Source organism: Tinamus guttatus, unplaced genomic scaffold (genome assembly GCF_059628265.1).
Source record: "Tinamus guttatus ecotype Peru unplaced genomic scaffold, ASM5962826v1 Tinamus_guttatus_pri_ptg000695l, whole genome shotgun sequence".
Classification (NCBI taxonomy): Eukaryota; Metazoa; Chordata; class Aves; order Tinamiformes; family Tinamidae; genus Tinamus; species Tinamus guttatus.
Window position 1 is genome coordinate 33,295 of NW_028289229.1, and position 20,934 is coordinate 54,228.

Below are 20,934 nucleotides of genomic sequence, written 5' to 3' on the forward strand. Positions count from 1 at the left end.
ATCCTCCTTGGTTGGGTTTCTGGTGGGTTCTGATCTTCTCCGTAGGGTTCTGGTGGCCCCATGATGCTCCTCTTGACCCTGTAGATCATCTACGTCCTCCTTAGTTGGGTTTCTGTTGGGTTTGGGGCTTCTCCATTGGGTTCTGGTGGCCAAATGATGCTCCTCTTGACACTATAGATCTTCTGTGTCCTCCTTAGTTGGATTCTGATCTTCACCATTGGGTTCTGGTGGCCCCGTGATCCTCCTCTTGGCCCTATAGATCTCCTAGATCCTCCTTGGTTGGGTTCTGATCTTCTCCATTGGGTTCTGGTGGCCCCATGATGCTGTAGTTGACCCTATAGATCTTCTGTGTCCTCCTTAGTTGGGTTTCTGTTGGGTTCTGATCTTCTCCATTGGGTTCTGGTAGCCCCGTGATGCTCCTCTTGGCCCTGTAGATCTCCTAGATCCTCCTTGGTTGGGTTCTGATCTTCTCCATGGGGTTCTGGTGGCCCCGTCATCCTCCTCTTGATCCTACAGATCTCCTAGATCCTCCTTGGTTGGGTTTCTGGTGGGTTTCGGGCTTCTCCATTGGGTTCTGGTGGCCCCATGATGCTGTGGTTGACCCTATAGGTCTCCTAGATCCTCCTTAGTTGGGTTCTGATCTTCTCCATTAGGTTCTGGTGGCCCCGTGATGCTCCTCTTGACACTATAGATCATCTACGTCCTCCTTAGTTGGGTTTCTGGTGGATTCTGATCTTCTCCATGGGGTTCTGGTGGCCCCATGATGCTCCTCTTGACCCTATAGATCTCCTAGATCCTCCTTGGTTGGGTTTCTGGTGGGTTCTGATCTTCTCCATTGGGTATAGGTGGCCTCATGATGCTCCTCTTGACACTATAGACCTCCTAGATCCTCCTTAGTTGGGTTTCTGTTGGGTTTGGGGCTTCTCCATAGGGTTCTGGTGGCCCCATGATGCTCTGGTTGACCCTATAGATCCTCTACGTCCTCCTTAGTTGGGTCTCTATGGAGTTTGGATCTTCTCCATAGGGTTCTGGTGGCCCCATGATGCTCTGGTTGACCCTATAGATCTTCTACATCCTCCCTAGTTGGGTTTCTGCTGGGTTTGGGGCTTCTCCATTGGGTTGAAGTAGCCCCATAAGTCTCTTCTTGACCCTATAGGTCTCCTAAGTCTTCTTTCAATGGGTCTCTATGGGGTTCTGATCTTCTCCATAGGCTTTAGGTGGCCCCATGATGCTCCTCTTGACACTATAGATCTTCTACGTCGTCTTCCAATGGGTCTCTATAGGCTTTGGGTCTTCTCCATAGGGTTCTGGTGGCCCCATGATGCTCCTCTTGACCCTATAGATCCTCTAAGTCTTTCCATGGGTTTCTATGGGGTTGGGGTCTTCTCCATAGGGTTTAGGTGCCCCATAAGTCTCTTCTTGACCCTATAGATCTTCTGCGTCCCCCTTAGTTGGGTCCCTATGGGGCTCTGGTCGTCTCCATAGGGTTGAGGTGCCGCCATCCGTCCCCATAGGTCCCACCCCCCTCTCCTGACCCTATAGGCCCTATAGGGCCTCGCGGCTCCCATGATGCCCTGGGACCCCCCTTATGGCGCCCTATGGCCCCCGCACCCACTTGGGGGGCAGATACGGCCCCGGGGGACCCCCTGGTGCATCCATAGGGCCCTATAGACCCCCCCCCAGGGCCTATAGATCCTATAGACCCCCCCACCCATATAGGCTCCCCATAGCTCCTATAGGCTCCCCATGGCCCCTATAGGCTCCCCATGGCCCCTATAGCCCCCTCCAGCCCCATAGGCTCCCCATAGCCCCTCCCCAAGCCCTATAGGCTCCCCGTGACCCCTATAGCGCCCCACAAGTCCTATAGGCTCCCCAGGGCCCCTATAGCGCCCCCCAGCCCTATAGGCTCCCTATAGCCCCCCCCAAGTCCTATAGGCTCCCCATGGCCCCTATAGCCCCCCTGAGCCCTATAGGCTCCCCAGGGCCCCTATAGCTCCTATAGGTCCCCTATAAGGCAATAAAGGGCCTCCAAGATGGCGGCTCCTGGGTCTTTATTTGCAGTGCGTTAATGAGGTTAATTTACATACGTGCGGGGGGCGGGGCCAAGGGCATGCTGGGAAAGGGGGGGCGGGGCGGAGCGCGTTGGACCCCCCGTGTCCCCTATAGCTCCCCTATGGGTCCTATACATTCCTATACAACCTCTATACATCCCTATATATCTTCTATAGGTCTCTGTGGGTCCCTATATGACCCATATATGTTCCCTATAGGCCCCTATATGTCCCCTATGGGTTCTCTACATTCCTATACAACCTCTATACGTCCCTATATATCTTCTATAGGTCCCTGTGGATCCCTATATGAACCCTATAGGCCCCTATATGTCCCCTATGGGTTCTCTACATTCCTATACATTCTCTATACGTCCCCTATAGGGACCTATATGTCTCCTATGGGTTCGATACGTTCCTATACATCCTCTATCTGTCCCGATATGCCTGCTATAGGTCCCTATATGACCCCTATATGTCCCTATACATCCCCTATAGGCCCTTATATGTCCCCCTATGGGGACATTCCTATATGGCCTCTATACATCTGTATATGTGCTCTATAGGTCCCTGTGGGTCTCTGTATGGCCCCGATATGTCCATATATGTCCCCTATATGTCTCTATATGTTCCCTATGTGTTCTATACATTCCTATACAACCTCTATCTGTCCCTATATGTCCTCTATAGGTCCCTGTGGGTCTCTATATGACCCCTATACGTCCCTATATGTCCCCTATGGGTTCTATACATTCCTATACACCCTCTATGTGTCCCTATATGTCCCTCAGAGATCTCTATATGACGTCTACACGTCCATAGATGTCCCCTATAGGCCCCATATGCGTTCTATACATTCCTATAAAACCCCTATCTGTCCTTATATGTCCCCTATAGATCGCTATAACTCTCTATATGACCCCTATACATCCCCTATAGGTCCCTATATGTCCCCCATGGGCTCTATACATTCCTATACATCCTCTATGTGTCCCTATCTGTCCCCTTTAGGTCCCTATACATCCCCTATAGACCCCTATGTGTCCCCTATAGGTCCCTATATGTTCCTGTACATCCCCAAAATAGAGACCCCATAGAGACCAACAGGGACCCCATAGCTGCCCTATAGAGACCCGTAGAGACCCCATAGGTGCCCCATAGGGACCTATAGACCCCATAGGGACCCATAGACCCCATAGGGATCCATAGACCCCATAGGGACCCATAGACCCCATAGGGATCCCCCCTGCCCCATAGGGACCCCTGCCACATAGTGAGCCATAGGGCTGCCCCATAGGGACCCCCTGCCACATAGTGATCCACGCTCCGGGAAGGGGCGCGGCCTCCCCACATTTGCATAACGCCCCCAGCCAATGGCAGCGGCGCGGCCGCGCGCGGGCAGCCAATGGCGCGGCGCCACGTCACCGCGCCCGCCTCCCCCCCCCGCCGCCGCGCCGCGCTCCCCTCAGTCCGCCCCGCGGCGGCGGCGCGCGCGGAGCTCCGGGGCGCGCTGAGGTAAAACCCCCATTCCCCCCCGTTTTACCCCATTTTCCCCGCATTTTTTCCCGATTTTACCTCATTTTACCCCGTTTCGGTGTCCCCCGCACCCGACCCGCGTTCCCCCCGGCGCCGCCAGCCGCGGGCGCCGGGGTTTGGCGGCGTCGCAGAGCCAAGCGGCGGCTTCTCCCCTTCACCCGCCCGGCCGGGGCCCCGCGGAGGGGCCGCCCCGGGGCCGGGCGGCATTTGCGGGGCCGCACAAACCCCGTTGGGGGGCTCGGACACATTTCGCCAACCCCCGCTTCCCTTTTCCTCCTCCAGGCGCTTCCCGAGAGGCTCCAGCTGCAGGAAACCTGCTGATTTTGGAATAAAATTGACCTTTTTGGGGTGTTTTCGGCTCTTTTTTGCTGCTCCCCCCCGCCCCCCGCCGGCCACGTGGTTTCGCCTCAGGGCGGGAAGCCCCGCGCGGGAGGGAGGGGGGATGCGCATGCGCAGTGGGAAGGGGGCGCTGGGGGGGGCGGCGCGCATGCGCGTTGCCATGGGGACGGGGCGGGGGCGCATGCGCGTTGCCATGGGGACGGGGCGGGGGTGAGTGCGCGTGCGCAGGTGCTCCCCCGCCCTCTGCGGCGCGCATGCGCAGTGCGCGGAGGGGAGGGGGGGCGTGGCCATGGCGGCGCGGCCGGAGCCGCCGCCGCCGGTACCGGAGGCCGCGGGGGGGGAGCCCCAAGATGGCGGCGGCGACGGCGGCCCGGAGGGGGCGGAAGCGCTGAGGAGCCTGGAGGTGGGCGGGGCCCTATGGGGCGGGGGGGGGCCCTATGGGGCAGCCCCATGGATCCCTATGGGGCAGGGGTCACTATTGGGTCCCTATGGATCACTATTTGGCAGGGGGCTCCCTATGGGGCTCCCCATGGATCACTATGTGGCAATGGGTCCCTATGGGGCTCCCAATGGCTCCCTATTTGGCAGGGGGGTCCCTATGGGGCTCCCAATGGCTCCCTATTTGGCAGGGGCTCCCTATGGGGCTCCCAATGGCTCCCTATTTGGCAGGGGCTCCCTATGGGGCTCCCAATGGCTCCCTATTTGGCAAGAGGCTCCCTATGGGGCTCCCAATGGCTCCCTATTTGGCAGGGGCTCCCTATGGGGCTCCCAATGGCTCCCTATTTGGCAGGGGCTCCCTATGGGGCTCCCAATGGCTCCCTATTTGGCAGGGGCTCCCTATGGGGCTCCCAATGGCTCCCTATTTGGCAGGGGCTCCCTATGGGGCTCCCAATGGCTCCCTATTTGGCAGGGGGCTCCCTATGGGTCTCCCCATGGCTCCCTATTTGGCAGGGGCTCCCTATGGGGCTCCCAATGGATCCCTATTTGGCAGGGGCTCCCTATGGGGCTCCCAATGGCTCCCTATTTGGCAGGGGGCTCCCTATGGGGATCCCAATGGCTCCCTATTTGGCAGGGGGCTCCCTATGGGGATCCCAATGGCTCCCTATTTGGCAACGGGGCTAACGGCCCTCCCGGACGCCGGGGCCCCCCCTTTTCCCGTGTTTTTCCAGGCCCTCCTCTCCGAGCTCTTCCGCTTCCGGGCCCGGCTGCGGGGGGCGGCCGGTTGCTACGACGACAGCGACGACGACGGCGACGACAGCGACGGGGACGACGGCGGCGACGGCGACAGCAGCGGGGACAGCGACACCGGGGACACCGGGGACACCCGTCGCGGTGACACCGGGGACACCGGGGACACCGGGGACACCCGTCATGGTGACACCGGTGACATTGGGGACACCGGGGACGTCGGGGACGCGGCCGCGCGGCGCCGGCGCCGGGAGCTGCTGCGGGCCGAGGTGCTGAGGACGCTGCGGCGCATGGAGGAGGTGGCAGGTGACACGGGGGGACACCTTGAGTGGCACCCTGTGGGGCTGGGGACATCCCCTGTGTCACCCTATGGGCTTGGGGACACCTTGAGTGGCACCGTGTGGGCTTGGGGACATCCCCTGTGCCACCCTATGGGGTTGGGGACACTCTATGGGGCAGCCTATGGGGCTGGGGACATCCCCTGTGGCACCCTATGGGGTTGGGGACATCCCATGGGGCACCCTATGGGGCTGGGGACACTCTATGGGGCAGCCTATGGGGCTGGGGACATCCGCTGTGGCACCCTATGGGGCTGGGGACACCTTGAGTGTCACCCTATGGGGTTGGGGACACTCTATGGGGCAGCCTATGGGGCTGGGGACACCTTGAGTGGCACCCTATGGGGTTGGGGACACTCTATGGGGCACCCTATGGGGCTGGGGACATCCCCTGTGGCACCCTATGGGCTTGGGGACACCTTGAGTGTCACCCTATGGGGCTGGGGACGCCCTATGGGGCACCCTATGGGGCTGGGGACATCCCCTGTGTCACCCTATGGGCTTGGGGACACTCTATGGGGCAGCCTATGGGGCTGGGGACATCCCCTGTGTCACCCTATGGGGCTGGGGACATCCCGTGTGTCACCCTATGGGGCTGGGGACACCCCTTGTGTCACCCTATGGGCTTGGGGACACCTTAAGTGTCACCCTATGGGGTTGGGGACACTCTATGGGGCACCCTATGGGGCTGGGGACACCCTATGGGGCACCCTATGGGCTTAGGGACACCCCTTGTGTCACCCTATGGGGCTGGGGACACCCCTTGTGTCACCCTATGGGCTTGGGGACCCTCCCAGTGTCACCCTATGGCGCTGGGGACACCCCCACATTGTCCCAAATGCCCCCATTGTCCCCAATGTGTCCCCATTCCCCCCAGTGTCCCCATTCCCCGCATTGTCCCCATTGCCCCCATTGTCCCCAACGCCCCCAACGCCCCCATTGTCCCCACTGATGTCCCCATTGTCCCCATTGTCCCCAGTGCCGCCGTCCCTGTGGGCCCAGGCCCTGCTCCTGCGCGCCCGGGCGCTCAGCCTGGCGGCGCGCGGCCGTGACGTCACCGGTGACGTCACCGGCGCCCCCCGCGGCGCCGTCATCGGCGACAGCGGTGACGTCATCGGCGGCAGCGGTGACGTCATGGGTGACGTCATCAGGAACATGGAGGGCGCCCTGCGGCGCGTGCTCAAGATGGCGCCCGGCCTGGCGGCCGCCTGGTGGCACCTGGGGCGGCTGCGGTGGCACCGGGGGGACGTGGGCGGGGCCCGGCGCTGCTTCCGGGGGGCGTTGGAGCAGGTGGGGGGACAATGGGGGGAATGGGGGGACATTGGGGACAATGGGGACGATGGGGACAATGGGGGGATTGGGGACATGGGGGGGATTGGGGGGGATGGGGACAATGGGGACGTTGGGGGGACAATGGGGACATTGGGGGGAATGGGGGGAATGGGGGGAATGGGGGGACGTTGGGGACATTGGGGGGAATGGGGGGAATGGGAGGATTGGGGTCAATGGGGGGATTGGGGACAATGGGGACATTGGGGACAATGGGGACGTTGGGGGGATTGGGGACAATGGGGAGGATTGGGGACATGGGGGGGATTGGGGACGTTGGGGATGTTGGGGACATGGGGGGACATTGGGGACATGGGGGATGTTGGGGACATTGGGGACATGGGGAACATGGGGGACACCAGGGACAATGGGGACATTGGGGACAATGGGGAGGATTGGGGACATGGGGGGGATTGGGGACAATGGGGACGTTTGGGACATCAGGGACAATGGGGGGGATTGGGGACGTTGGGGATGTTGGGGACAATGGGGACATAGGGGACATGGGGGATGTTGGGGACATAGGGGACATTGGGGACATGGGGGGACACTGGGGACAATGGGGGGGATTGGGGACAATGGGGGGGATTGGGGACAATGGGGACATTGGGGACATGGGGGGACATTGGGGACATGGGGGATGTTGGGGACATTGGGGACATTGGGGACATGGGGGGACATTGGGGACAATGGGGGGGATTGGGGACAATGGGGATATTGGGGACATGGGGACATGGGGGATGTTGGGGACATAGGGGACATCAGGGACATGGGGGGACACTGGGGACAATGGGGGGGATTGGGGACAATGGGGGGACATTGGGGACACCTTGGGGACATGGGGGCCACCCTGGGGCTGCATTTTGGGGCATTTCTGTGGGATTTGGCGATTTTGGGGGTCTTTGGGGACACCTTGGGGACACGTGTCCTTCACGTGTCCTTAGCGTGTCCTTACCGTGTGCATGGGGACACTTTGGGGACACTTTGGGGCCACATTTTGGGGCATTTCTGTGGGATTTGGGGATTTCGGGGACACTTTGGGGACACCTTGGGGACACCTTGGGGACACGTGTCCTTCGCGTGTCCTTAGCGTGTCCTTAGCATGTGCATGGGGACACTTTGGGGACACTTTGGGGCCACATTTTGGGGCATTTTTGTGGGATTTGGGGATTTCGGGGGTCTTTGGGGACACCTTGGGGACACCTTGGGGACACGTGTCCTTCCCGTGTCCTTAGCGTGTCCTTAGCGTGTGCATGGGGACACTATGGGGACACTTTGGGGCCGCATTTTGGGGCATTTCTGTGGGATTTGGGGATTTCGGGGGTCTTTGGGGACACCTTGGGGACACTTTGGGGACACCTTGGGGACACGTGTCCTTAGTGTGTCCTTCGCGTGTCCTTAGTGTGTCCTTAGCATGTGCATGGGGACACTTTGGGGACACTTTGGGGCTGCATTTTGGGGCATTTCTGTGGGATTTGGGGATTTTTGGGGGTCTTTGGGGACACCTTGGGGACACGTGTCCTTAGCGTGTCCTTCCCGTGTCCTTGTCATGTGCATGGGGACACTATGGGGACACTTTGGGGCCACATTTTGGGGCATTTCTGTGGGATTTGGCGATTTGGGGGGTCTTTGGGGACACCTTGGGGACACTTTGGGGACACTTTGGGGCTGCATTTTGGGGCATTTCTGTGGGATTTGGCGATTTCGGGGGTCTTTGGGGACACCTTGGGGACACCTTGGGGACACGTGTCCTTCGCGTGTCCTTAGCATGTGCATGGGGACACTTTGGGGACACTTTGGGGCCACATTTTGGGGCATTTCTGTGGAATTTGGGGGTCTTTGGGGACACCTTGGGGACACCTTGGGGACACCTTGGGGACACGTGTCCTTCGCGTGTCCTTAGCGTGTCCTTAGCATGTGCATGGGGACACTTTGGGGCCGCATTTTGGGGCATTTCTGTGGGATTTGGGGATTTTGGGGGGTCTTTGGGGACACCTTGGGGACACCTTGGGGACACGTGTCCTTCGCGTGTCCTTAGCGTGTCCTTCCCGTGTCCTTGTCACGCAGGGTCCCCACGCGGGGGCGCTCCGGGCCCTGTCCCAGGCCCTGCGCCAGGGGGGACCCGTTGGGGACGTTGGGGACACGGAGCAGAGCGTGGAGGTGGCCAAGGGCGCCGTGCGCTGCGACCCCCGGGATGGCCGGAACTGGCGTATGGGGACAATGGGGACAATGGGGACACGTTGGGGACATGTTGGGGACACGTTGGGGACACGGGGGGGACACGGTGGGGACATTGGGGACATTGGGGACACGTTGGGGACACGTTGGGGACACGTTGGGGACACGGAGCAGAGCGTGGAGGTGGCCAAGGGCGCCGTGCGCTGCGACCCCCGGGATGGCCGCAACTGGCGTATGGGGACAATGGGGACAATGGGGACACGGGGGGGACATGGGGACACGTTGGGGACGTTGGGGACGTTGGGGACACGGAGCAGAGCGTGGAGGTGGCCAAGGGCGCCGTGCGCTGCGACCCCCGGGATGGCCGGAACTGGCGTATGGGGACAATGGGGACAATGGGGACAATGGGGACACGTTGGGGACATGGGGACACGTTGGGGACATGTTGGGGACATTGGGGACATGTTGGGGACATTGGGGACACGTTGGGGACATGGGGACACGTTGGGGACATTGGGGACACGGTGGGGACATGGGTGTCCTTCCCGTGTCATCCTGTGTCATTCCCGGGTCATTCCCGTGTCATTCCCGTGTTATCCCGGGTCATTCCCGGGTCATTCCCATGTTATCCCGTGTCATTCCCGTGTTATCCCGTGTCATTCCCACGTCATTCCCACGTCATTCCCGTGTCATTCCCACGTCATTCCCACATTATCCCGGGTCATTCCCGTGTTATCCCATGTCATTCCCACGTCATTCCCATGTTATCCTGGGTCATTCCCATGTTATCCCGTGTTATCCTGCGTCATTCCCGTGTCATTCCCGGATCATTCCTGGATCATTCCTGTGTTATCCCGTGTTATCCCGGGTCATTCCCGTGTCATTCCCCCGTTATCCCGGGTCACTCCCGGGTCATCCCGGGCCGTTCCCGCTCACGCTCCCATGATCCCTTGCAGTCGTCCTTGGCAACGCCTACGTCTCCCTGTTCTTCGCAGGGGGGCAGGGCCCCGGCGCCGCCCGCAGCGCCTTGGCCGCCTACGCCCGCGCGGTGAGGGGCGGGGCCAGCGGGGGGCGGGGCCAGCGGGGGGCGGGGCCAGCGGGAGGGGCGGGGCTAAGGGATGGGAAGGGGCTAAGGGATGGGAAGGGGCTATGGGCTGGGGAGGGGGGTTTCCAATGAGGCTGAGGTGGTCCGGGGGGGCGGGCCCAGCGGAGGGGCGGGGCCAACGGGGGGCGGGGCTAAAAGGGGAGGGGAGGGGCTAAGGGACGGGGCGGGGCTAAGGGATGGGAAGGGGCTATGGGCTGGGGGGGGGTTGCAATGAGGCTGAGGTGGTCCAGGGGGGCGGGGCCAAGGGGAGGGGAGGGGCTAAGGGAGGGGGCGGGGCTAAAGGGGGGAGGGGCTAAGGGCCGGGGGGGGTTGCAATGGGGCTGCTGTGGCCGGGGGCGGGGGGGGAATTTGGGGGGGTGGGGGCGGGGCTAAGGGAGAGGGCGGGGCTAAGGGGGAGGGGCTAAGGGAGGGGGCGGGGTGAAGGGAGGGGGCGGGGTTATGGGCCGGGGGGGGTGCAATGGGGCTGAGGGGGGGCTGGGGGCGGGGCTATAGGCCTGGGGGCGGGGCTAAGGGAGGGGGCCGGGACAAAGGGGAAGGGCTAAGAGAAGGGGCGGGGCTATAGGCCGGGGGCATTGCAATGGGGCTGAGGGGATCCGGGGGGCGGGGCTAAAGGCCTGCGGGTGGGGTTAAAGGCTTGGGGGCGGGGCTAAAGGTTTGGGGGCGGTGCTAAGGGCGGGTCTATGGGCCCGTGGGGGGGGGGGTGCAATGGGGCTGGGGGGCGGAGCTGGGTATTCATGGGGTGTGGGCGGGGCTAGGGGAGGTGGGCGGGGCGATGGAGGTGGGCGGGGTTATGTGGCCGGTGGGCGTGGCTATGGGGCGTGGCTATAGGGGGTGGGCGTGGCTTTAGGGGTCAGGCTGCGGGAGGGGGCTGGGGTTTCTGTGGGCGGGGCTAGGGGCGAATGGGCGGGGCTGGGGGCGAGGGGGCGTGTCCGGGGCGCTGACTCCGCCCCCTTTCCCCCCCCCAGGAGCAGGTGGACCCGCGGGCCGCCCGCAACGCCGACCTGCACCTGAACCGGGCGGCGGTGAGGGGCGGGGCCTAAGGGGGCGGGGCCTAACGGGGGCGGGGTTTAAACGGGGGCGGGGTTTAAGCCGGGGGCGGGGCCTAAACGAGGGGGCGGGGGCGGGGCCGGGGGAGCCCCTAGGGTTTAGAAGGAGCCGCCGGGGGGGGGGGGGGGAGGAGTAGGAGGGGGTGGGCGGGGCCAGGGAGGGGGGCCATAAAGGCCCCCTCGGGGGCGGGGCTAGAAGCGAGTGGGCGGGGCCACGGGCGGGGAGGGCGGGGGAGCCCCGGGGCCCTATAAGGAGAAACCGGGGGGGGGGGGGGGGCTGCGGGGTGGGCGGGGCCTGGGTCCGCGTGGGCGGGGCTAGGGGGCGCGGGGGAGCCCCGGGGCTCTTAAAGGGGCCGCGTGGGCGGGGTTTGGAGTAGATGGGCGGGGCTTGCGGGGGTGGGCGGGGCCTGGGGCAGCGCGGGAGGGGGCGGGGGAGCCCCGGGGCTCTTAAAGGCGCCGCGGGGGCGGGGTTTGGAGCGGAGGGGCGGGGTTTGGAGCAGAGGGGCGGGGCTTGCGGGGGTGGGCGGGGCCTGGGGCAGCGCGGGAGGGGGCGGGGGAGCCCCGGGGCTCTTAAAGGCGCCGCGGGGGCGGGGTTTGGGATGGAGGGGCGGGGTTTTCGCGGGGTGGGCGGGGTTTTCGGGGGTGGGCGTGGCCGTGACGTCACCGGGGGGGCGTGTCCAGCTGCTGCAGTTCACGGAGCAGTTCGGGGCGGCGCTGGCGGCCCTGGCGCGGGCGGCCGAGCTCCGCCCCGGGTGGGCGGAGCCCCGGAGGAGGCGGCGGCGGCTGCGGCGCTTCCTGCGGCGCCTCTGCCACCTGCTGCGGCACCGGGTGACAGCGCCATGGGGGGGGACAATGGGGACAAGGGGGGGACGTGGGGACAATGGGGACAATGGGGGGACGTGGGGACAATGGGGACATGTGGGGACAATGGGGGACATGGGGGATGTGGGGGGACATGGGGACAATGAGGGGACATGGAGACAATGGGGGACAATGAGGGGACATGGGGGGACATAGGGGACAATGGGGGACATGGGGGGACATGGGGCAATGGGGGGACAATGGGGATAATGGGGGGACAATGGGGGACGTGGGGACAATGGGGACATGTGGGGACAATGGGGGACATGGGGATAATTGGGGGGCATGGGGGACGTGGGGATAATGGGGGGACATGGGGGACAATGGGGATAATGGGGGGACATGGGGACAATGGGGGGACAATGAGGGGACATGGGGGCAATGGGGGACGTGGGGGAACATGGGGATAAATGGGGACATGGGGGACATGGGGACATTGGGGGGACAATGGGGACATTGGGGGCAATGGGGGGACATGGGGGGCAATGGGGGGACATGGGGACATGGGGGGACGTGGGGGCAATGGGGGGACATTGGGGGACATGGGGGGACAATGGGGACAATGGGGGACATGGGGATAATGGGGGACATGGGGACATTGGGGGACATGGGGGGACAATGGGGACATTGGGGACAATGGGGTTACCTTGGGGACATGGGGGGACATTGAGGGGACATTGGGGACACATTGGGGACATTGGGGGGACCTTGGGGACATTGGGGGACCTTGGGGACATTGGGGGACATTGGGGATATGGGGGGACATTGAGGGGACATTGGGGGGACCTTGGGGACATTGGGGGACATTGGGGGGACATTGGGGTGACCTTGGGGACATGGGGGGACATGGGGACATTGAGGGGACATTGGGGACATTGGGGTGACCTTGGGGACCTGGGGGGGACATTGGGGGACATTGGGGGGACATTGGGGACAAGGCGGTCCCCAGTGGGCGGGGCTAAGCCGGCTCCGCCCCCCAGGGGAAGGTCCCGGCGCGGCGGCTCCGCCCCCTCTTGGCGTCGCTGTCCCCGGCCCTGCTGGGCCCCTTGGGGACGGGGCCGTCCCCGATGTCCCCGACGCCGGTGGCCGCGTTGGTCCCCGACGTCCCCAACCCGGGCCGGGCGCTGCTGCTGCGGGTGCTGTTCAGCCTGGCGCCACCGGAGGGCGTCCCCGTGTGAGTGTCCCCAGGGTGTCCCCAATGTCCCCAAGGTGTCCCCAGGGTGTCCCCAATGTCCCCAAGGTGTCCCCATGTCCCCAATGTCCCCCCGATGTCCCCAACCCGGGCCGGGCGCTGCTGCTGCGGGTGCTGTTCAGCCTGGCGCCACCGGAGGGCGTCCCCGTGTGAGTGTCCCCAAGGTGTCCCCAAGGTGTCCCCAAGGTGTCCCCAGGGTGTCACCAATGTCCCCAAGGTGTCACCAAGGTGTCCCCAATGTCCCCAAGGTGTCCCCATGTCCCCAAGGTGTCCCCAAGGTGTCCCCAAGGTGTCCTCAGTGTCCCCAAGGTGTCCCCATGTCCCCAATGTCCCCAAGGTGTCCCCAAGGTGTCCCCAATGTCCCCAAGGTGTCCCCAAGGTGTCCCCAAGGTGTCCCCAAGGTGTCCTCAGTGTCCCCAAGGTATCCCCAATGTCCCCAGTGTCCCCAAGGTGTCCCCATGTCCCCAGTGTCCCCAAGGTGTCACCAATGTCCCCAAGGTGTCCCCAAGGTGTCCCCATGGTGTCCTCAGTGTCCCCAAGGTGTCCCCAATGTCCCCAAGGTCCCCAAAGTGTCCCCAAGGTGTCCCCAGTGTCCCCAAGGTGTCCCCATGTCCCCAGTGTCCCCAATGTGTCCCCAATGTCCCCAATGTCCCCCCAATGTCCCCAGTGTCCCCAATGTCCCCAAGGTGTCCCCAGGGTGTCCCCAACGTCCCCAAGGTGTCCCCATGTCCCCAGTGTGTCCCCAATGTCCCCAATGTCCCCAAGGTGTCACCAATGTCCCCAAGGTGTCCCCAAGGTGTCCCCATTGTCCCTAGTGTGTCCCCAATGTCCCCAATGTCCCCAAGGTGTCCCCAATGTCCCCAATGTGTCCCCATGTCCCCAATGTCCCCCCAATGTCCCCAACCCGGGCCGGGCGCTGCTGCTGCGGGTGCTGTTCAGCCTGGCGCCACCGGAGGGCGTCCCCGTGTGAGTGTCCCCAAGGTGTCCCCAATGTCCCCAAGGTGTCACCAAGGTGTCCCCAAGGTGTCCCCAAGGTGTCCCCATTGTCCCTAGTGTGTCCCCAATGTCCCCAATGTCCCCAATGTCCCCAAGGTGTCCCCAATGTCCCCAAGGTGTCCCCATTGTCCCCAAGGTGTCCCCAGTGTGTCCTCAGTGTCCCCAATGTCCCTCCAACATGTCCCCATGTCCACAACGTCCCCAATGTGTCCCAAATGTCCCCAATGTCCCCAATGTGTCCCCAATGTCCCCATGGTGTCCCCATTATCCCTAGTGTGTCCCCAACGTGTCCCCAATGTCCCCAATGTCCCCCCAGGGTCCCCAATGCCCTCCAGCGCCCCGCTATGGAGCCCTATAGGAATCGCACGCATGATGTCACATGTTTGATGACGTCACACCTGTGTGATGACATCACGGGTCACATGGAGACCTTGGTGGCACCTCCAGGTGTCCCCATAGGGCTCCCCGTGTCCCCCTAGGGTGTCCCCAGGGCCCCAATGTCCCCCTTATGGAGCCCTATAGGGCTCACACCCATGACGTCACATGCGTTTGATGACGTCACACCTGTGTGATGACATCACAGATCCCATAGGGGCCCCCCCGGCGCGTCCCCGCCCCCCTCCCCAAGCCGCCATTTTGCCCCCACCCAACGAGGTCGCCCGGGGGCGGTGGCATCACGGTGACGTCGTGCTGATGTCACGGTGATGTCGTGATGACGTCACAGCACGGTGGGCGTGGCCGACGCCGCCGGGACCCCCCTGGCCCTCAACGTGTTCAACGCGGCGCCCGGCTGGGCCCCCCGCGTGGGCGACGCGCTGGCCCTGGCGGCCCCCGTCCTGCGGCAGCACCGCGTGGAGGAGCGCGGGGAGGTGGGGCCACAACCGGGCCAAACCGGGCCAAAACCGGGCCAAACTGGGCCAATGGGGGCCAACGGGGGTCAACGGGAGCCAATGGGGATCAATGGGGGTCAACGGGAGTCAATGGGGGCTGATGGGGGTTAATGGGGGTCATTGGGAGCCAATGGGGGTCAACGGGAGTCAATGGGGGCCAATGGGGGTCAATGGGAGCCAATGGGGGTCAATGAGGGTCAATGGGGGTCAATGGGAGCCAATGGGGGTCAACGGGAGTTAATGGGGGCTGATGAGGGTCAACGGGGGTCAATGGCAGCCAATGGGGGTCAATGGGGGCCAATGGGGGTCAATGGGAGCCAACGGGGGTCAATGAGGGTCAATGGGAGCCGATGAGGGTCAATGGGGGTCAATGGGGTCAATGAGGGTCAATGGGGTCGATGGGGTCAATGGGGTCAATGGGGGCTGGCCCTGGCGGCCCCCGTCCTGCGGCAGCACCGCGTGGAGGAGCGCGGGGAGGTGGGGCCAAAACCGGGCCAAAACCGGGACAAAACCGGGACAATGGGGGCCAACGGGAGCTGATGGGGGTCAATGGGGATCAATGGGGGTCAACGGGAGTCAATGGCAGCCAATGGGGGTCAATGGGAGCCAATGGGGGTCAACGGGGGTCAACGGGGGCCGATGGGGGTCAACAGGGGTCAACGGGGGCCAATGGGGTCAATGGGAGCCGATGGGGATCAATAGGAGCCAATGGGGGTCAACGGGAGTCAATGGGGGCCAATGGGTGTCAATAGGAGCCAATGGGTGTCAACGGGGGTCAATGGGGGCCAATGGGGTCAAAGGGAGCCAATGGGGGCCGATGGGGTCAATGGGGCTCAATGGGTGTCAATGGGGGTCAATGGGGGTCAATGGGAGCCAATGGGGGTCAATGGGGCTCAATGGGAGCCAATGGGGGTCAATGGGGGTCAATGAGGGTCAATGGGGTCAATGGGGGCTGGCCCTGGCGGCCCCCGTCCTGCGGCAGCACCGCGTGGAGGAGCGCGGGGAGGTGGGGCCAGAGCCGGGCCAAAACCGGGCCAATCGGGGCCAACGGGGTCAATGGGAGCCAATGGGGATCAATGGGGGTCAACGGGAGTCAATGGCAGCCAATGGGGGTCAATGGGAGCCAATGGGGGTCAATGGGAGCCAATGGGGGTCGATGGGGGCCGATGGGGGTCAACGCGGGTCAACGGGGGCCAATGGGGTCAATGGGAGCCGATGGGGATCAATAGGAGCCAATGGGGGTCAACGGGAGTCAATGGGGGCCAATGGGCGTCAATAGGAGCCAATGGGGGTCAACGGGGGGTCAATGGGGGCCAATGGGGTCAATGGGAGCCAATGGGGGTCAATGGGGGCCAATGGGGTCAATGGGAGCCAATGGGGGCCGATGGGGGTCGATGAGGGTCAATGGGGTCAATGGGGTCAATGGGGGCTGGCCCTGGCGGCCCCCGTCCTGCGGCAGCACCGCGTGGAGGAGCGCGGGGAGGTGGGGCCAGACCCGGGCCAAACTGGGACAATCGGCCCAACGGGGGCCAACGGGGTCAATGGGAGCCAGTGGGGGTCGATGGGGTCAATGGGAGCCGATGGGGGTCAACGGGGGTCAATGGGGGCCAATGGGGATCAATAGGAGTCAATGGGGGTCAATGGGAGTCAATGGGGGCCAATGGGGGTCAATGGGAGCCAACGGGGGTCAACGGGAGTTAATGGGGGCTGATGAGGGTCAACGGGGGTCAATGGCAGCCAATGGGGGTCAATGGGGGTCAATGGGGCTCAATGGGGGTCAATGGGAGCCAACGGGGGTCAATGAGGGTCAATGGGGGTCGATGGGGGTCAATGGGGGCCAATGAGGGTCAATGGGGTCAATGGGGGTCAATGGGAGCCAATGGGGGTCAATGGGGCTCAATGGGGGTCAATGGGAGTCAATGGCAGCCAATGGGGGTCAATGGGGGTCAACGGGAGTTAATGGGGGCTGATGAGGGTCAACGGGGGTCAATGGCAGCCAATGGGGGTCAATGGGGGTCAATGGGGGCCAATGGGGTCAATGGGAGCCAATGGGTGTCAACGGGGGTCAATGGGGGTCGATGGGGGTCAATGGGGGCCAATGAGGGTCAATGGGGTCAATGGGGGTCAATGAGGGTCAATGGGGGCCAATGAGGGTCAATGAGGGTCAATGGGGGTCAATGGGAGCCGATGAGGGTCAATGAGGGTCAATGGGGTCAATGAGGGTCAATGGGGTCAATGGGGGTCAATGGGGTCAATGGGGGCTGGCCCTGGCGGCCCCTGTCCTGCGGCAGCACTGCGTGGAGGAGCGCGGGGAGGTGGGGCCAAAACCGGGCCAAAACCGGGCCAAACCGGGCCAATCGGGGCCAACGGGGTCAATGGGAGCCAATGGGGATCAATGGGGGTCAACGGGAGTCAATGGCAGCCAATGGGGGTCAATGGGAGCCAATGGGGGTCAATAGGGGTCAACGGGAGTCAATGGGAGCCAATGGGGGTTGATGGGGGCCGATGGGGGTCAACGGGGGTCAATGGGGGTCAATGAGGGTCAATGGGGGTCAATGGGGGTCAATGAGGGTCAATGGGGGTCAATGGGAGCCAATGGGGGTCGATGGGGTCAATGGGGGTCAATGGGGGTCAATGGGAGCCAATGGGGGTCGATGGGGGTCATTGGGAGCCAATGGGGGTCAATGGGGCTCAATGGGGGTCAATGGGGGTCAATGGGAGCCAATGGGGGTCGATGGGGTCAATGGGGTCAATGGGGGCTGGCCCTGGCGGCCCCTGTCCTGCGGCAGCACCGTGTGGAGGTGGGGCCAGACCCGGGCCAAACCGGGCCAAAACCGGGCCAATCGGGGCCAACGGGGTCAATGGGAGCCAATGGGGGCCGATGGGGGTTAACGGGGGCCATTGGGGACCCCTGGTGGCCATTGGGGCCACATGCGGGTCCATGGGGCCCCTTGGTGTCCCCAACAGCCCCAATGTCCCCATTGTCCCCATTCCCCCCATTGACCCCATTGCCCCCATTCCCCCCATTCCCCCCATTGACCCCATTGTCCCCATTGTCCCCATTGTCCCCATTGTCCCCATCGCCCCCATTGTCCCCGTTGTCCCCATTCCCCCCATTCCCCCCATTGTCCCCATTGTCCCCATTGTCCCCATTGTCCCCATTGTCCCCATTGCCCCCATTGACCCCATTGTCCCCATTGTCCCCAACACCCCCATTGTCCCCATTGCCCCCATTGTCCCCATTGTCCCCATTCCCCCCATTGTCCCCATTGTCCCCATTGTCCCCATTGTCCCCATTGTCCCCATTGTCCCCAACACCCCCATTGTCCCCATTGCCCCCATTCCCCCCATTCCCCCCATTCCCCCCATTCCCCCCATTGCCCCCATTGCCCCCATTGCCCCCATTGTCCCCATTGCCCCCATTGTCCCCATGTCCCCCCATTGTCCCCATTCCCCCCATTCCCCCCATTGTCCCCCTTTGTCCCCAGGTCTGGTCCTTCTCCTCCGTGCGGGTCCCGACCCCCCTGGCCCTGGTGCTCAACGGGCGGCCCCTCCCCCCCAGCGCCCAGGCCGCCGCCCGCGTCACCTGCCACGCCCCCTCGGGGGGCGGGGCCTCGCGGAGGGGCGGGGCCGCCGCCCCCGGCGACGTCGTCCGTGTCCCCCGTGACGTCACCGATGACATCACCAATATCCCACATGTCGCGGGTGACGTCACTGATGACGTCACCCACGCGGGCGCCAAGGGCGGGGCGCAATAAAAGGCGGGGCCCGGAGGTGGCACCGGAGTCTTGGGGACATCGGGGGGAGGGGGGAACGAGCGGCCAATCAGGGCTCAGCTCCGCCCCCGGCCAAGATGGCGGCCGCCGCGCCGGCCCCGCCCCGCCGCGGCGCCGCCATGTTGGCCCGCGCCGGGGGCGGAGCCGCGGCGGCCGCCGCCATCTTGGCGGCCATCTTGGCCGCCCGGCGGGTCACGGGGCCGGCGGCCATCTTGGAAGGGGCGGCGGCCATGTTGGGAGGGGCGGGGTCTCCCGCGGCGGCCATCTTGGAAGGGGCGGCGGCCTCTGCGGCGGCCACGCTGGGAGGGGCGGGGTGTCCCTCGGCGGCCATCTTGGAAGGGGCGGGCTCTCCCGCGGCGGCCATCTTGGTCCCGGCGGGGGGGCGGAGCTCGCGGAGGCGCCGCTCGACCAGCTGCGGGAAGGGGGCGGGGCCAACGCGAGGGCGGCCCCGCCCCCAGGGGGAGGGGCCTCCGGGAGGGGGAGGGGTTACCTGGGCGGGGCTTAGGCCGAGCTCCGCCTCCAGCAGCGGCGCCAGCGCAAGGGGGTCCCTATGGGGCTCCCAATGGCTCCCTATTTGGCAGGGGCTCCCTATGGGGCTCCCAATGGCTCCCTATTTGGCAGGGGCTCCCTATGGGGCTCCCAATGGCTCCCTATTTGGCAACGGGGTTCCCGGGGCCCCTCCCCGCTCACGTGACGCACGAAGTCCCGCCCCCCGCACAGCTGCTCCAGGTAGGGCTCCAGCTCCAGCTCCGCGGCCGCCATGATGGGCCGGAAGTGGCCGTTAAAATGGGGGGGGGGGGTATCCATGGTGACGCAGGGGCCCAATGGAACCCAATGGATCACTATTTGGCAAGGGGACCCCTATGGGGATTCCAATGGATCACTATGTGGCAGGGGGTCCCTATGGGGCAGGGGGTCCCTATGGGGCAGGGGGTCCCTATGGGGCAGCCCCATGGCTCCCTATGGGTCCCTATGGGGCGGGGGGTCCCTATGGGGCAGCCCCATGGCTCCCTATTGGCCCCTATGGGGCTCCCAATGGCGGCCGCGGACTCCATTTCCCAGCGCTCCCCGCGCGCGGCGCCGGGGCCGCGCGGCGGTGACGTCAGCGCGCGGGCTCCTCCCGGGATCCTTTGCGCGCAGCGCGCGGCGGCCGCCATGTTCCTGCAGTTCTACGAGAACGAGCGCGGGGAGCGGGTCTACACCCTGAAGGTACCGGAAGCGGAAGCGGAAACCGGGAGCACCGGGGGGGGGGGGAGCGGAACCGGGAGGCTCCGGTTTGGGGGGGGGGGAGACACCGGAACTGATGGGGGGGGGAATGAGGGGCGGAATAAGGGCGGAAGTGGGGAGCGCGTTGGTAACGGGCGCTTCCGGTTGCGGCGCAGAAATGGGCCCCGGACGGTCGCGCCACGGCCTCGGCGCACCCGGCGCGTTTCTCCCGGACGACAAATACTCGCGGCACCGGGTGGGCCTGAAGCGGCGCTTCCGGGTGCTGCCCACGCAGCATCCGCGGCCGCTGCTCTGAGACCGGAACCGGGGCGGCCGGAACCGGAACCGGCGTGAAAACCCGCCCCCCGGAACCTCCCGCGCGGCGCCGCGCGTTGCCCGCCCGGACGCGCCGCGCGCGGCACCGAGGCGGAAGTGCCCCCGGAGCGGGGGGGGACAGGGCGGCGCTTCCGGTGAATAAAGGCGGTGGCCACGTGACGCGGCGGCGCGTGGTGAATAGGGGGGACCCAATGGGAGGGGTCTATGGGGGGGACAAGATGGCCGCCGCGGTGGGCGGGGTCTGGAAGGGGCGGGGTCTGGAAGGGGCGGGGTTTGAGGGCCTGGGAGGAGGGGGGCGGGTCTGAGGGAGGGGGCGTGGCCTCGGCGATGACGTCACTGGGTCTCCAGGCAACCTGTGGCCCCCGATGGGCGGAGCCCGGAGACGCCGGCCCCGCCCCCCGGCGATGACGTCAGCGGCCCCGCCCCATAGCGACCCCTGCCCCATAGAGAGCAATGGGGCTGCCCCATAGAGAGCCCTGCCCCATAGCGAGCAATGGGGCTGCCCCATAGAGAGCCCTGCCCCATGGAGAGCAATGGGGCTGCCCCATAGAGAGCTGTGCCCCATAG

At 64.5% G+C, this 20,934-nt stretch overlaps 1 protein-coding gene and 1 pseudogene across 2 annotated transcripts; both read left to right on the forward strand.

The window, feature by feature from the left end:
- The first annotated feature begins 4,215 nt into the window (after window positions 1-4,215).
- On the forward strand, window positions 4,216-18,807 carry LOC148591856 (tetratricopeptide repeat protein 5-like). Its single transcript, XM_088536673.1, has 10 exons — window positions 4,216-4,221; window positions 5,096-5,216; window positions 6,432-6,742; window positions 8,849-8,990; window positions 9,916-10,007; window positions 11,030-11,086; window positions 11,792-11,938; window positions 12,952-13,145; window positions 14,884-15,028; window positions 18,538-18,807. Exons 1-10 carry the CDS (start codon window positions 4,216-4,218, stop codon window positions 18,805-18,807), a joined length of 1,485 nt encoding a protein of 494 aa, XP_088392799.1.
- Window positions 18,808-19,980: 1,173 nt separating this feature from the next.
- LOC148591857 (H/ACA ribonucleoprotein complex subunit 3-like) lies at window positions 19,981-20,347 on the forward strand (annotated as a pseudogene). The gene is made up of 2 exons (XR_015914011.1): window positions 19,981-20,034; window positions 20,208-20,347. The product of XR_015914011.1 is annotated as an H/ACA ribonucleoprotein complex subunit 3-like (transcript).
- The last annotated feature ends 587 nt before the right edge of the window (window positions 20,348-20,934 follow it).

Coding starts and splice junctions, on each gene's coding strand:
- LOC148591856 (XM_088536673.1), top strand. Junction 6,743..8,848: donor TCCGGGGGGCGTTGGAGCAG/GTGGGGGGACAA, acceptor CTTGTCACGCAG/GGTCCCCACGCGGGGGCGCT. Junction 8,991..9,915: donor CCGGGATGGCCGGAACTGGC/GTATGGGGACAA, acceptor GATCCCTTGCAG/TCGTCCTTGGCAACGCCTAC.